This window comes from Oncorhynchus clarkii, chromosome 29 (assembly GCF_045791955.1).
Source record: "Oncorhynchus clarkii lewisi isolate Uvic-CL-2024 chromosome 29, UVic_Ocla_1.0, whole genome shotgun sequence".
Taxonomy (NCBI): domain Eukaryota; kingdom Metazoa; phylum Chordata; class Actinopteri; order Salmoniformes; family Salmonidae; genus Oncorhynchus; species Oncorhynchus clarkii.
In genome coordinates, this window is record NC_092175.1 from 30,404,053 (window position 1) to 30,420,830 (window position 16,778).

The 16,778-nt window shown below is 41.3% G+C and overlaps 1 protein-coding gene across 1 annotated transcript in view; it reads left to right on the forward strand.

Annotated features, from left to right (window-relative positions):
- Positions 1-14,335, forward strand: part of LOC139388531 (neuronal migration protein doublecortin-like) — an 85,809-nt gene extending 71,474 nt beyond the window's left edge. Inside the window, exons 7-8 of the mRNA XM_071135237.1 lie at positions 4,265-4,407; positions 11,862-14,335. Coding sequence (XP_070991338.1) covers positions 4,265-4,407; positions 11,862-11,918 — 200 coding nt within the window. The 3' untranslated portion in view covers positions 11,919-14,335. The remainder of the gene's footprint in view (positions 1-4,264; positions 4,408-11,861) is intronic.
- The last annotated feature ends 2,443 nt before the right edge of the window (positions 14,336-16,778 follow it).

Sequence of the window (16,778 nt, forward strand, 5' to 3'; positions counted from 1 at the left end):
ATGTTGGCCCACATAGACTTTAATACAGATACTGCTACTCACCTTTACTATGAGCATCCATCCACCCACCCTGATTCTAAATGCAGCTAGATTTAAACCAACTGACATGGATGCATGTGGTTATTATTGTTTTTACGTGTCATTATCATAATGTGAATTTCTGTTCTATTGATTTTGTTTCATTCATTTTTTTTATGTTGAATTATATGTCAAATCCAGCCTTTGTTTGATCAGGATAATGTGAGCAGATTATGAATTACAAAATGATACTAATCCAGATCTGCTTTCCTTAAGCATTGGTGAAAATATGAAATATGAAAAGGAAACAAAGGTAGTGGAGGATTGTAAATACCTCACATCTGTCTCTAGAGCTTGGAGCTATTATTATCCGTGACATACTGTGTCAAGGAGGGGGCCAACAAGATGGATAGACAGAGATTTGAAGAGAACAATCAGGAGTAAACAGCAATCTCCCTCAACTACTAGACCTGTTATACCTACTAGACCTGTTATACCTACTAGACCTGTTATACCTACTAGACCTGTTATACCTACTAGACCTGTTATACCTACTAGACCTGTTATAGCTACTAGACCTGTTATACCTACTAGACCTGTTATACCTACTAGACCTGTTATACCTACTAGACCTGTTATACCTACTAGACCTGTTATACCTACCGGACCTGTTATACCTACTAGACCTGTTATACCTACTAGACCTGTTATAACTACGAGACCTGTTATACCTACTAGACCTGTTATACCTACTAGACCTGTTATACCTACTAGACCTGTTATACCTACTAGACCTGTTATACCTACTAGACCTGTTATACCTACTAGACCTGTTATAACTACGAGACCTGTTATACCTACTAGACCTGTTATACCTACTAGACCTGTTATACCTACTAGACCTGTTATACCTACTAGACCTGTTATACCTACTAGACCTGTTATACCTACTAGACCTGTTATAACTACTAGACCTGTTATACCTACTAGACCTGTTAAGACCTGTTATACCTACTAGACCTGTTATACCTACTAGACCTGTTATACCTACTAGACCTGTTATACCTACCAGACCTGTTATACCTACTAGACCTGTTATAACTACTAGACCTGTTATACCTACTAGACCTGTTATACCTACCAGACCTGTTATACCTACTAGACCTGTTATAACTACTGAAACTGTTATACCTACTAGACCTGTTATAACTACTGAAACTGTTATACCTACTAGACCTGTTATAACTACTAGACCTGTAATACCTACCGGACCTGTTATACCTACTGGACCTGTTATACCTACCTGACCTGTTATACCTACTAGACCTGTTATAACTACGAGACCTGTTGTGACTACTAGACCTGTTATACCTACCAGACCTGTTATAACTACTAGACCTGTTATACCTACTGGACCTGTTATACCTACCGGACCTGTTATAACTACTAGACCTGTTATACCTACTAGACATTTATGACTACTAGACCTGTTATACCTACTAGACCTGTTATACCTACTAGACCTGTTATACCTACTAGACCTGTTATATAAACTATACCTGTTATACCTACTGGACCTGTTATACCTACTTGACCTGTTATACCTACTTGACCTGTTATACCTACTAGACCTGTTATAACTACTAGACCTGTTATAACTACTAGACCTGTTATACCTACTAGACCTGTTATACCTACTAGACCTGTTATACCTACTAGACCTGTTATACCTACTAGACCTGTTATACCTACTAGACCTGTTATACCTACTAGACCTGTTATATAAACTATACCTGTTATACCTACTTGACCTGTTATACCTACTTGACCTGTTATACCTACTAGACCTGTTATAACTACTAGACCTGTTATAACTACTAGACCTGTTATAACTACTAGACCTGTTATAACTACTAGACCTGTTATACCTACTAGACCTGTTATACCTACTTGACCTGTTATACCTACTAGACCTGTTATAACTACTAGACCTGTTATACCTACTAGACCTGTTATACCTACTAGACCTGTTATACCTACTAGACCTGTTATACCTACTTGACCTGTTATACCTACTAGACCTGTTATACCTACTAGACCTGTTATACCTACTAGACCTGTTATACCTACTTGACCTGTTATACCTACTTGACCTGTTATACCTACTAGACCTGTTATAACTACTAGACCTGTTATACCTACTAGACCTGTTATAACTACTAGACCTGTTATACCTACTTGACCTGTTATACCTACTTGACCTGTTATACCTACTTGACCTGTTATACCTACTAGACCTGTTATACCTACTAGACCTGTTATACCTACTAGACCTGTTATACCTACTAGACCTGTTATACCTACTCATCATATGGTCAGAGTGTTCACTAGACAGGTGAAAGGTTGATGACACAAGATGGCACCATTATTTACTTTTTTCTCACACCAATTCATCCAGTGAAGTGCACACATAGGCTAAGATTTTAACACACCATTAAGGTGCTATCCTAGCTGACGTGTCACGCCGACTGATTGGTTTAGTGTCTCATGCCCCCTGGTCTTGTCACTCCACAGTGAGGTGCTTGCTCAGACTGAACTCACTGATCAAATGTTGGCTATTTTACCCAAATTTGTGCACCTCCATTAAGTATGTTGTGTTTCGTTTAATATTTCAGTGTGTACCGGTGGGGCCCAGGCTTGTAAAGGCAGCATATGGACAGCCAAGTGGCTAGTTTGTCCAAGGTTAAACAGCCTCTTTATTGTGATGAGGGTAAAGTGGCCACCCAGGTGGGTGGAATCAGGATGGGTGGGGGTACACATAGGGTAGAGACAGGGGTAGAGGGTGCCAGTGTTGGCCTGTTTAATTTGATCTGATGCAGCCGCGTCATGAGCAGGAGAACATAAGACAAATGTCTTCATGAAAACGATTTTTACAGCCTCTACAGAGGCCCCAATTTTACACTGCAGTCACACATTATCAAAATAGTTTGGTTTTAAAGGACATCATCACACTGTTTTATATTTGGTATTACATTGTTTTAGGCTTGGTCTGAAAATATTGATTGTATATTGATTATATGTTTATCGTGGTGGTAGTAACTTAATCCTGACTGCCAGCATGCTTGCTCCCTTTTATGTACCTTCCCAATATTAACCCTACTTACTACCTCCTCCAATGGTGGTTTGGGTTTTACTCATTTGTTCACACTTTTGTTTTGTTTGTTATTTTAGTTTTGTTGCACATTTTTGTTATTTTTCTTCATTTGAAATAAAAATCCAGGTTTTCTGTGATGTACCCCTGCTTCTCTCCATAACACCCTGGCCTTGTTGTTTTATTCAATTTATATTTAAAGCCTGGAATCAGACTAAAACTTCATCTCCTGGCCATTATACTGCTTTACATCATATACACCCATAGACAAATCTTCTGAAATAGGCATGGACTAGAATACTCCATATCTTCATTGCCTTCCCAACCTAGTTCTGTCCATACTGCTTCCATATAATTCATTCTTAGCTTTTTAGTTCTGGTTTTCTGGTTTTAGTTAAATATAAATTTTTGATCTGGATGAAGATATGAACTTTATGGAATTGAAGTTGGCTTCATCTGCAAAGCTCTGCTCTTGTGCTACTGTACCTGTTACCAATTCAGCCTGGAAGAGAGAGTGGCCATCTGTTTTAGTCTTTCCTTCGGGATTCAGTTTTGCTCTTTTAAAATGTCTTACTCCACAAACTACGACATCACACCACTCTGATGTAAACACTGTCTAGGCTAGGGGTATCTTAGCAACCTGAAAGGGCTGTAGAGTAATGGCCAAATGTCCCCCGGCAGAGAGGAACAAACAGGGACCCAGTCAGTCAGCCGCCCAGAGAGACTCTGTCCACAGCCAAGTGAGGGTCAAGCACTCAATGAATCAATCAAATGTATTGTATAAAGTCCTTTTTACATCAGCAGATGTCATAAAGTGCTATACAGATACTCAGCTTAAAACTCCACAGGGCAAGCAATGCAGATGTGGAAGCATAGTGGCTTGGAAAAACACCCTAGAAAGGGAGGAATCTAGGAAAAAACCCAGAGAGGACCGGGCTCTGAGGAGTGGCCAGACCTCTCCTGGCTGTGACAGACATTACTCCTGGCATACAGGTCTTACACAATCTAATTCACTGGTCTCTCTCTTTTTCTCTCTCTTTCTCTTATTCTCTCTCTTTACACCTTTTCTTTCTCACTTCATCTGGGTTCTCACAGCCAACGGGACGGGCTCCAGCAGCCAGCTCTCTACCCCAATTTCCAAGCAGTCCCCCACCTCCACCCCCAACAGCCCAGGCATCCACCGCAAGCAGTCCCCCACCTCCACCCCCAACAGCCCAGGCATCCACCGCAAGCAGAAGGTACCCAATTCTCTCCACTACCTATCCCCCCCTCTCTTCCCCTCTCTCTCTTTCCCTGTTCTCCCTCATACTGCCTTCTCTCTTCATCTCTCTCATACTTCACCTTCAAGCCCATAGCTCAGCTCAGAACTCATTGAACAGGATCTGTCCCCTAGCTCAGGCGTTTTCAAACGAGGATCCACGGTGTCCGCTGAAGTACTCAGGGGTCTGCAAAGCAGTGTGACACAGACAACAACACAGAGTTACACATGGAGTAAACAATAAACAAGCCAATAACACAATAAACAAATCAATGACACAGTAGAAAAAATAAAGTCTATATACAGTGTGTGCAAAAGGCATGAGGAGGTAGGCAATAAATAGGCCATAGGAGCGAATAATTACAATTTAGCAGATTAACACTGGAGTGATAAATGATCAGATGATGATGTGCAAGTAGAGATACTGGTGTGCAAAAGAGCAGAAAAGTGAGGTAGATGGATTGGGTGGGCTATTTACAGATGGACTATGTACAGCTGCAGCGATCGGTTAGCTGCTCAGATAGTTGATGTTTAAAGTTGGTGAGGGAAATAAAAGTCTCCAACGATTTTTGCAATTCGTTCCAGTCACTGGCAGCAGAGAACTGGAAGGAAAGGCGGTCAAAGGAGGTTTTGGCTTTAGGGATGATCAGTGAGATATACCTACTGGAACGTGTGCCACGGGTGGGTGTTGTTATCATGACCAGTGAACTGAGATAAGGCGGAGCTTTACCTAGCATAGACTTATAGATGACCTGGAGCCAGTGGGTCTGGTGACGAATGTGTAGCAAGGGCCAGCCAACTAGAGCATACAGGTTGCAGTGGTGGGTGGTATAATTTGATTTGGTAACAAAACGGATGGCACTGTGAAAGACTGCATCCAGTTTGCTGAGTAGAGTGTTGGAAGCTATTTTGTAGATGACATCCCCGAAGTCGAGGATCGGTAGGATAGTCAGTTTTACTAGGGTAGTTTGGCGGCGTGAGTGAAGGAGGCTTTGTTGCGAAATGGAAAGCCGATTCTAGATTTGATTTTTGATTGGAGATGTTTAATATGAGTCTGGAAGGAGAGTTTACAGTCTAGCCAGACAACTAGGTATTTATAGTTGTCCACATATTCTATGGACGGAACCGTCCAGGGTGGTGATGTTAGTCGGGCGGGCGGGTGCGGGCAGCGAACGGTTGAAAAGCATGCATTTGGTTTTACTAGCTTTTTAGAGCAGTTGGAGGCCAAGGAAGGAGTGTTGTATGGCATTGAAGCTTGTTTGGAGGTTAGTTAGCACAGTGTCCAAGGAAGGGCCAGATGTATACGGAATGGTGTCGTCTGCGTAGAGGTGGATCAGGGAATCACCCGCAGCAAGAGCGACATCATTGATATATACAGAGAAGAGAGTCGGCCTGAGAATTGAACCCTGTAGTACCCCGATAGAACCCCATAGCTATCTAGCATTAGTGCAATGACAGGAAGTCTACAGGAACAGTTAGCATGCTAGCTGTTTCTGTTCATCCGACTCTAGGGCAGTAGATAAATGGCTATCTTGAACTACCCATTTAATATGGAGGAAATTACAGTCATTGGAGCCAATTACAGGTTTTTTTCTGTATAGAAAATTCTTTGTCTTAGTCTATGTGGGCAATTTTCAGGATCGAAGAGTGTCAACTTAAACGACCAAAACCAGATCGAAGAATAATTGATACCATCTTTGAGAACTAACAATCAAATTAAAGCTAGACACTAGCTAGGTTTCCACTCAATTGGCGACAGATCTTCATGTGAATGTTCTAAAATCAGCATAAACAAAATACACCTTTCCCAGCAGTGGTGAGTTTCCACCAAACAGACTTGTTGCAGATAGAAATCAGAGCGTGATGACGTAGTGCACACACAGTAAGTTTTCATGTACAAAATACATGTCACAAACTGTTGATTTAAATAGCAAATGTGTCTACTCTGTTCTTGGGGCTTTAGCAAATGGCTTGCAGATACAGTGTGGGTAGGGTGTGCCATGCCGGTATGCTTGTCTACATGATGAGATTATTATGGCAAATATTTTTATTTGTCAAACGGCAGTCAAGCATCGATCATCATGTCACCAATCAGACCCTTGATATTTATTGGAAAAGATCATTAAGATTACTGTGCACTTTCCCCACCCTGTGAAGTTTATCATAAGTTATTTAATCTGTAGCCTAATAAACTGCATTGTTCCCAGAGTCGTAGTGGGAGGACTAGGGCTGTTACGGTGACCGTATTACCGCGGTCACGAGTCATGAAGGCAGTCAAATTCCACATGACCATTTAGTCATGGTAATTAGGCTTCTCCAAGCTTTGATGCTGCTGCTGGTCATTAGTAACCTACCAAACTTGCTAACTGCCTGGTACTCAGCACTCTGTTGCCCCTCTAATCACTCTGACATCGATGCAAATGTAATCAAACACTTCATGAGAGCCCATGAGCAACATTTCTATAGTCTATGCAATTATGGGAGAAAACAGAGTGATGGCCTCTAATAAAAAGAGGAGGATCCCATCAGCTTTCTATAGGCTAGGCCTAGTATATTTATCTCTCAACCTACCTGAAATTAAGCACATTGCTTATATTTACCACAGGAGTGTAACGTAGACGCTAGGAGTAGGGAAGCACGTGCAGGTGGTGAGTTTAATAATAAACGGAACAGAGAACAATATAACAAACACGAGTTTCAAACATGAAAGACAGTTCCATTCCTCAGACAGTATTTACTAAGGGAGTGACAGATTTAGGGGAGGTAATCAGTGAAGTGATGGAGTCCAGGTGTGCCTAATGATGAATGTCTGGACTGGTGGTTAGTAAACCGGCGACGTCGAACGCCGGAGGGAATGATGGCTGGCATGAAAATAAACCATTGGGAAAAGCATCCTCCATTCTCTATTTAAGTGCATAGATGACATGTATTTTTTCCCCTGCCCCTGTTTCGATACAGGTGCATGATAATGGTCCATTCTAAATCCAAACAAATTTCATACATGCAGTACCAGTCAAACGTTTTAGACACACCTACTCCTTGCAAAGTTTTTCTTTACCTTTACTATTTTCTACATTGTAGAATAATAATGAAGACATTAAATCTATGAAATAACACAAATGGAATCATGTATTAACCAAAAAAGTGTTAAACAAATCCAAATATATTTTATATTTGAGATTTTTCAAAGTAGCCACCCTTTGCCTTGATGACAGCTTTGCACACTCTTCTCTCAACCAAGAAACATGAGCAATTAATATTAGACTGGTGGAAATCTGTCCTTTGGTCTGATGAGTCCAAATTTGAGATCCTTGGTTCCAACTGCAGTGTCTTTGTGAGACGCAGTGGTGAACGGATGATCTCCGCATGTGTGGCTCCCACCATGAAGAATGGAGGTGTGATGGTGACACTGTCTTATTTAGAATTCAAGGCACACTAACCAGTATGGCTACCACAGCATTCTGCAGCGATACGCCATCCCATCTGGTTTGCGCTTAGTAGGACTATCATTTGTTTTTCAACAGGACAATGACCCAACACACCTCCAGGCTGTGTAAGGGCTATTTGACCAAGAAGGAGAGTGATGGAGTGCTGTATCAGATGACCTCGCCTCCACAATTACCCAACCTCAACCCAATTGAGGTGGTTTGGGATGAGTTGGACCGCAGAAGGAAGGAAAAACAGCCAACTAGTGCCCCGCATATGTGGGAACTCCTTCAAGACTGTTGGAAAAGCATTCCTCATGAAGCTGGTTGAGAGAATGCTAAGAGTGTACAAAGCTGTCATCAAGGCAAAGGGTGGCTACTTTGAAGAATATAAAATATAAAACAGAAATATCTTATTTACATAAGTGTTCAGACCCTTTGCTATGAGACTGGAAATTGAGCTCAGGTGCATCCTGTTTCCATTGATCATCCTTGAGATGTTACTACAACTTGAAGTCCACCTGTGGTAAATTCAATTGATTGGACATGATTTGGAAAGGCACACATGTCACACCCTGACCTTAGAGATCCTTTAAATGTTTTATGTGGTAGGTCAGGATGTGACTAGGGTGGGAAATCTATGTTTATATTTCTTTGTTGGCCGAGTATGGTTCCCAATCAGAGGCAGCTGTCTATCGTTGTCTCTGATTTGGGATCATATTTAGGCAGCCCTTTTTCCCACCTTCAGTTGTGGGATCTTGTCTTTGTGTGTTGCATGTGTTGCACTCCTAGCTTTACGTTCGTTGAGTTGTTTATTGCTTTTTGGTGGAACATTTCAAATGAAAGAAAATATACGCCTACCACGCTGCACCTTGGTCTTCAATTAACGACACGTTACAACACACCTGTCTATATAAGGTCCCACAGTTGACAGTGCATGTCAGAGCAGAAACCAAGTCGTGAGGTTGAAGGAATTGTCCGTAGCGCTCCTGGACAGGATTCTTTTGAAGCACAGATCTTGGGAAGGGTTCCAAAAAAATGTCTGCAGTATTGAAGGTCCCCAAGAACACCGTGGCCTTCATCATTCTTAAATGGAAGGACTGGCTGCACAGCCAAACTAAGCATTTGGGGGAGAAGGGCATTGGTCAGGGAGGTGACGTGACGCTCCCCATCCAACCTGACAGGGATTGAGAAGATCAGCAGAGAAGATTGGGAGAAACTCCTCAAATACAGGTGTGCCAAGCTTGTAGGTTAATACCCAAGAAGAATCGAGGCTGTAATCGCTGCCAAAGGTGCTTCAACAAAGTACTTAATAAAGGGTCTGAATACTTATGTAAATGTAATATTTCAGAGCGGTTTTCTTGCACAGAAAAAAACTGTTTTTGGGGTATTGTGTGTAGATTGGTGAGGGGGGGATTATTTCATCCATTTTAGAATAAGGTTGTAATGAAACAAAATGTGGAAAAAGTCAAGGGGTCTGAATACTTTCTGAATGCACTGTATCTGCAATATTAAAGCAAAACATGTATAATAATAGTTAGTCACAAAATTGTACCGACAGTTCCTGTTTCCATCACAACTCTCGTTATTTTTTTTCCTTACAGTATGACTTGACTCGCATAAAAACTGTAGATGGAAACAATGTTTGTCAGGGAGAATCGAAAATTCCAAAACCAGGCTTTCAGGGCACAAGCCCATATATTATTTTATGTTTCCGCAGAGGAACACCGCAGTAGTCATGGCAAAATGCATAGAATTGCAGGAAATTAGCTTTAAAAACATCAAAATTGTCTCTCAGCGCCATGGAAAAATGGGTAGAATTGCAGAATGTGCTTTACTATAGCAAATTTTCTCTATGTCGCCAAAATACCTTTACCTTTCTAGCAAATAGACTTTTATTCTCCACTTCCTCTTCTAGTGAACTGTGGGGAGGTCATAATAATGAAACTGTCTACCAAATCAACTGCTCAAAAAAATAAAGGGAACACTTAAACAACACAATGTAACTCCAAGTCAATCACACTTCTGTGAAATCAAACTGTCCACTTAGGAAGCAATACTGATTGACAATAAATTTCACATGCTGTTGTGCAAATGGAATAGACAACAGGTGGAAGCAATTAGCAAGACACCCCCAATAAAGGAGTGGTTCTGCAGGTAGTCACCACAGACCACTTCTCAGTTCCTATGCTTCCTGGCTGATGTTTTGGTCACTTTTGAATGCTGGCGGTGCTTTCACTCTAGTGGTAGCATGAGACGGATCATCCAGGATGGCACATCAATGCGAGCTGTGGCAAGAATGTTTGCTGTGTCTGTCAGCGTAGTGTCCAGAGCATGGAGGCGCTACCAGGAGACAGACCAGTACATCAGGAGACATGGAGGAGGCCGTAGGAGGGCAACAACCCAGCAGCAGGACCGCTACCTCTGCCTTTGTGCAAGGAGGAGCAGGAGGAGCACTGCCAGAGCCCTGCAAAATAACCTCCAGCAGGCCACAAATGTGCATGTGTCTGCTCAAACGGTCAGAAACAGACTCCATGAGGGTGGTATGAGGGCCCGACGTCCACAGGTGGGGTTGTGCTTACAGCCCAACGCCGTGCAAGACGTTTGGCATTTGCCAGAGAACACCAAGATTGGCAAATTCGCCACTGGCGCCCTGTGCTCTTCACAGATGAAAGCAGGTTCACACTGAGCACATGTGACAGACGTGACAGAGTCTGGAGACGCAGTGGCGAACGTTCTGCTGCCTGCAACATCCTCCAGCATGACCGGTTTGGCAGTGGGTAAGTCATGGTGTGGGGTGGCATTTATTTGGGGGGATGCACAGCCCTCCATGTGCTCGGTAGCCTGAGCATAGCCTGAGGTAGCCTGAGCCAGAGGTAGCCTGACTGCCATTAGGTACCGAGATGAGATCCTCAGACCCCTTGTGAGACCATATGCTGGTGCGGTTGGCCCTGGGTTCCTCCTAATGCAAGACAATGCTAGACCTCATGTGACTGGAGTGTGTCAGCAGTTCCTGCAAGAGGAAGGCATTGATGCTATGGACTGGCCCGCCCATTCCCCAGACCTGAATCCAATTGAGCACATCTGGGACATCATGTCTCGCTCCATCCACCAACCACAGACTGTTGCACCACAGACTGTCCAGGAGTTGGCGGATGCTTTAGTCCAGGTCTGGGAGGAGATCCCTCAGGAGACCATCCGCCACCTCATCAGGAGCATGCCCAGGCGTTGTAGGGAGGTCATACAGGCACGTGGAGGCCACACACACTACTGAGCCTCATTTTGACTTGTTTTAAGGACATTACATCAAAGTTGAATCAGCCTGTAGTGTGGTTTTCCACTTTCATTTTGAGTGTGACTCCAAATCCAGACCTCCATGGGTTGATACATTTGATTTCCATTGATCATTTTTGTGTGATTTTTGTTGTCAGCACATTCAACTATGTAAAGAAAAAAGTATTTAATAAGAATAATTTATTCATTCCGATGTAGGATGTGTTATTTTAGTGTTCCCTTAATTTTTTGGAGCAGTGTATATTCATAAAATGTTGATTACTTCTACTTGCCATTACCATTCATCTGATAAGACAAGATGTGTTTTTTTGTTTTGCTAATATATACCTGGTCTGCCGGTTTGCCTGGACGGGGGTCTCTGGGCAAGAATTGCTTGAAAACCCCTGGCCCAGCTCATTCAGATAATGATTCTCCATGTTTTTCCCTGTAGGATCTCTACCTGCCCCTATCTCTGGATGATGATGATTCTCCATGTTTTTCCCTGTAGGATCTCTACCTGCCCCTATCTCTGGATGATGATGATTCTCCATGTTTTTCCCTGTAGGATCTCTACCTGCCCCTATCTCTGGATGATGATGATTCTCCATGTTTTTCCCTGTAGGATCTCTACCTGCCCCTATCTCTGGATGATGATGATTCTCCATGTTTTTCCCTGTAGGATCTCTACCTGCCCCTATCTCTGGATGATGATGATTCTCCATGTTTTTCCCTGTAGGATCTCTACCTGCCCCTATCTCTGGATGATGATGATTCTCTTGGCGAGTCTATGTAGAGCCTCCTGTCTGTGTCTGTCTGTCAGTCAGCTGCTGCTGCCTGCCTGTCTCACCCAGGCCTACCTACCACTCAGATGTATCTCTGATGCTCTCCACCTTCACTAACGGCCAGCGCCCTCTAGTGTTCCTGGAGGACTTCTCCATTTGATCTCTCCCTGGTGCCACGCGTTAAGTCTACCTGGCTTGTCCACCACGGCTGTTCCACCTTTTGCTGCTTGAGAATTCACCACTAGATCATGTTTTTATATCCTATGTTGTTAAGAATGTATATGCTGGGCGTATACGACAATGATGTACGAATTACCGCCTCTAACAAATTCACCAAATCATTATATTGTGTGAAGGTTCACTATTACATGTTTATTGTTATACTTTCAAAGGAGAGCACATCATTTATTTACAAGCAATTTCAAAAAGGCAGTTCCCACAATATATCTACAATATATCTACGGTGTCTTTTTAACTTGAAAACCATGCATCCTGATATAGTGCAAACACACATTTTCCAAATTCAAGTGAACAATTCCAAGCAGCAAATAGACTATTTATCCAGGGGTGTAGTAGTCATACTAGAGTCAAAGTTTGAATAATGTCTCTCTGTCCATCTCTCTTTCTGTGCTATGGTTCAAGGTGTTAAAGTAATGAACATTTTTAGTTTTAGGGGAAGGCTCTTTAGCCATGAGAGTTGAATGTCCTTTTCATCCGCTGTAAATACTGTGTATAGCCATCGCTACATCCCAGCTAATGCCTAACATTCATGCTTCCATCGAGCGTCAATACAATGTCTGCCAAACGTTGAATCAACATAACATGTTTTTCATCTATCTATGAGGGAAAAAAACTGCAAGGCACAGGAGCCAAGAAGCTCTGAAACCGTTAAGAGTTGGAGTACTGGGGAGAAGTCCTCTTAGTGTGTAGAAGCCAACCAACCAACCAAAGCCAGAAAATGTGGCCCTTTTTTTAAAAACAAACAAGCACATCTTTTTTTATTAAAAAAGGGTTTAGGATTTTTAAGTCTATTTTAGCATGATTATCTTTCCTCCTTTTTCAAACTGATTCTAAGGAGACTTTAATGTTCATGTGATAAAGCCAGGTGTACTATATTGAGCAAGTTTTGAATAAATGAGCAATGTGGAAATCTGAAATGTAGATAATCTGTAATGCCCCAGTAGAGTCATACGTGTAGGCTACATGTACTGTCTGTATGTTACTGGGACCTCCCATTAGTCCAATCTGACCAGACCATGTCCAAATAGGGGAAATAGATTTTCACCCGCATAGAAAAACAATAAGTAGAGCTTCTCACATTTTGCATGGCTAGATCTTGTTTCTTTTTTTGTTAGTGCTTAATGATTGAATACAACGTTTTTAGATAGGAGGAAATTGCATTTTTGGATTTGTTCTCAAAAAAAAGTTGAATTTTATTGTTGATAAAATGATGTTAAAAGTAATATACATATATGTCTAAAACAATAACACATGAATGGTTATAATAATGTCATGTTCCTGGAGAGAATGTCCAATGAAATCTGATGGACACATTGTGTAATGCAAAGTGAATTAGTGCAGGCATACAGGGACATTTTTCTGTGGCAGTCATCACAAGGAATAGTGACATACTAGCCTATTAGGTAGACAGACTATGTATTACGTATGTCAGGTGTGCATCTCTCTCTGGATCTACCTGACTCTGCAAAAAAATCTGCTAAATTGGACCCAAGTGAGCAGCGCAGCAACTAGACTCCTCCCACCCTCCTTCTGCAGGGTGATGTCATTGTGATGTCAGCACTACAGCTAGTCCAACTGCAGGTCCACTTTTACCCCGTCTGGGAATCAACACTGTGTAAAATAAAACCTTAAGAGTTTGTTTTTCTTATGTGGACATTTCAGTTCGACTTTCTCACCAGCTGTTTGATATCTTTTATCTTTGCCCCAGATTTTCTTCAGCTTAACATTAAGTGTCAGTTGTTTTGTGTGAAGCTGCAGTCACCATGTCAGACAGGAGGTGGGAAACACCTCTCAGCTCCAGTGGTGCCTTTTTTTTTTTTGATAAAAAAAAGAATAATAATAAAGAGGAAAACTAAGACTTGTTCTTTGTTAACCAACTGTAAAGCTTTTTTAAATGTCTTTGTAGCGCTGCGGTCAGCGCAGTGTGAACTCTCATTGTTTGTAGACTGCCAGGATAATAACTTTATCATGGTGCAAATGTATTATTCTCTTTATGACTTGGGTTACTGGGAAATGTACAATGTCTTTGATGGTGTTTTTTGCAATGTCACAGTGGCTTGTTTCAGTGCTTCGTTCTATGTATTAATCAATTCCCTTTTGCAATTAAAAGAGTTGTGTTCCACCTCCCTTTGGCTGTAATCCAACGATGGCTGTTCGCTCAGTCTTAACTGAGCAACACAGTTCTACACTTCTGTCTCTTTGTTTTTTTCACACCACTACCATACATCAATATCCACACACGGTCATATCCATAAATCCTGTTGAAATCACACGACAGTCCGTCTCCTCGCTGTTTTTGCCCATTATTAGGCTAGTGAACAAAGCAGCCTGTGCTGCACTGGATTCTTCTGTGTAAAATTAGCGGAAACATATTCTAGAAACGTGCAAGCTTGGGTGAATTTGGAAGGAATTTTAAGTGATGATCATATCGCCCACATTTAAAATGGCAAGTAAAAAAAATGTTTAAGCTACCATGGTAACGATACAGTCCGTATCCTAGTCATATGTCCCTTGGTAGTGCTCAGCAGAATGACTTGGGTGTATTTTGTTGTGGGTGTCTGTGTGCACATGCATGTGTGTTTGTGGTAGGGGGAAGTCTGAAAGAGATGCAAAGATATGTAGAGACATCAAGAGGTACAAAAAAAATTGTATCAAATGTTATTTGTCACATACTTCGGAAACAACAGGTGTAGACTAACGGTGAAATGCTTCCGGGTCCTGTTCCAAGAATTCCAAATGAAAGATCAACAGAAGGAAATAGTGACATGAGGAATAAATACACAGTGAATAACGCATAACAATGAGTTATGGTTATATAATAAGATGGCTATATAGAAGGAATTCCACAAGCAGTACCACAGTGAGAAACGCTGTGTTTCTATTCTGTTCATGAGAACTCACCATTTTGTCCGTCTCCATTGCCATGGAAACACGGAGTCTCAACAGTAAACATTAATCTCCAGTATAAACAGGGGTGTCTGGGGAATTCATTGCGATGTACACTACTGGGGAGTTCCCCTCACGTTTACACTGCTTTCAATGCAGCTGTGACCGTGGCACATTAGTAGACCTGCTGGAAACACAGCCAAGCACTAAATAACTGCTGCTGTTCTGTATGGTTTCCTCTGGTAAAACTTAACAGGGCGGCTGGAAGACATGCTTTCTCTCTGAAGAGCAGTGTCCAAGATGGTTGTGAAGAGAGAGTAGCATGTCAATTATTTTCTAGTAGTAAATGCATCCATACAGACAGACAAAATCTGCCTAAATCCATCATATTTACTATAGTATATCTTCATTGTTACTCATATTTTACTGGGGAGAGTACAACCAAAAATGCAATAAGACAATCCTAAGATAAAGCATTTATCAACACATGCACCTAACCATCTGTATGGGCTAAAAACATCCACAATTACTGTGTACCTTATATAATTCAATACAGATTCATGATATTCATCCACTAGAATATAACATATTACATATTACATACATTACATAAACTCTGCCATTATTCTTTTTGAGAGTTGGTCAACCCTATGAAGGATACAGGACTATTGACCACAGACAGAAATATGCACACATAGATACACACATGCTTGTATACACACACGTTTGTTTTACTACCCTTGTGGGGACCAAATAATTTATTTCAATTCAAAATTATATTTTCCCTAAACATAACCCTACCCCCAAACCTAATTCTAACCCTCAACCTAATTGTGAACCTAAACCTTACCCCTAAGCCTAAAACAGCCTTTTTTGCTTGTGGGAATCGGCTAAATGCTTGTGAGGACTTCTGGTCAAACACACACACCCACACACACACAGACGGACAGACATGCTATACACACTATATGACAAAGTCTATTGGAAATGGACAGGGCAGTCTGTAAATAGTACCTTATCATACTCTACATTCTACCATGGTGCTAGGAGTTTCCTAATAGAGGCCATTCAAACCTTTGTTTTCTCATCTAGTCTAGGAATCCTCTAATAGAGGCCATTCAAACCTTTGTTTTCTCATCTAGTCTAGGAATCCTCTAATAGAGGACCATTCAAACCTTTATACTCTATAGTCACAGTACTGTATTCAAGGACGTTCTGATGAATAACCAATACTATTATTAATGGGTTTGCAAAGAAATGAACTACAATATTTACTCAAGAATAATAAACAGATTGATACAATGGTTCATTTCTTAGATAATGTAGCTTAAGTGACTAAACAATGTTTAAATTAATTATTTGGAACAACGCAAAGTCCAGTTTACCTTTGAAGGCATGTCAAAAACAGAATAAACAGTCATAAATCATCCCCTATCAGCCATGGATTATAAATCTGTGGTCATTACTGATTATTCATAGCACAGAAAAACATAATCATGATTGTCTGAACTCCATCTCATGTGTTGATTATTTGGCTGTCCATGTGTATGATTCTCAGTCATGCCCACTTTTTGGCCTTTGTTTAAATGAATATTTCTTGTGAGGTATTCATTTTGCACATGGATATTTCTACTGCTATAGACTTTAGAAGGCAAAGAAACAAAGGTTCTGTAGTTTAGAGGATAGTTTACAAAATTATAGAATTCAACATGTGTGTCTTGCTGAGATGACGTTTGTCCATTTAG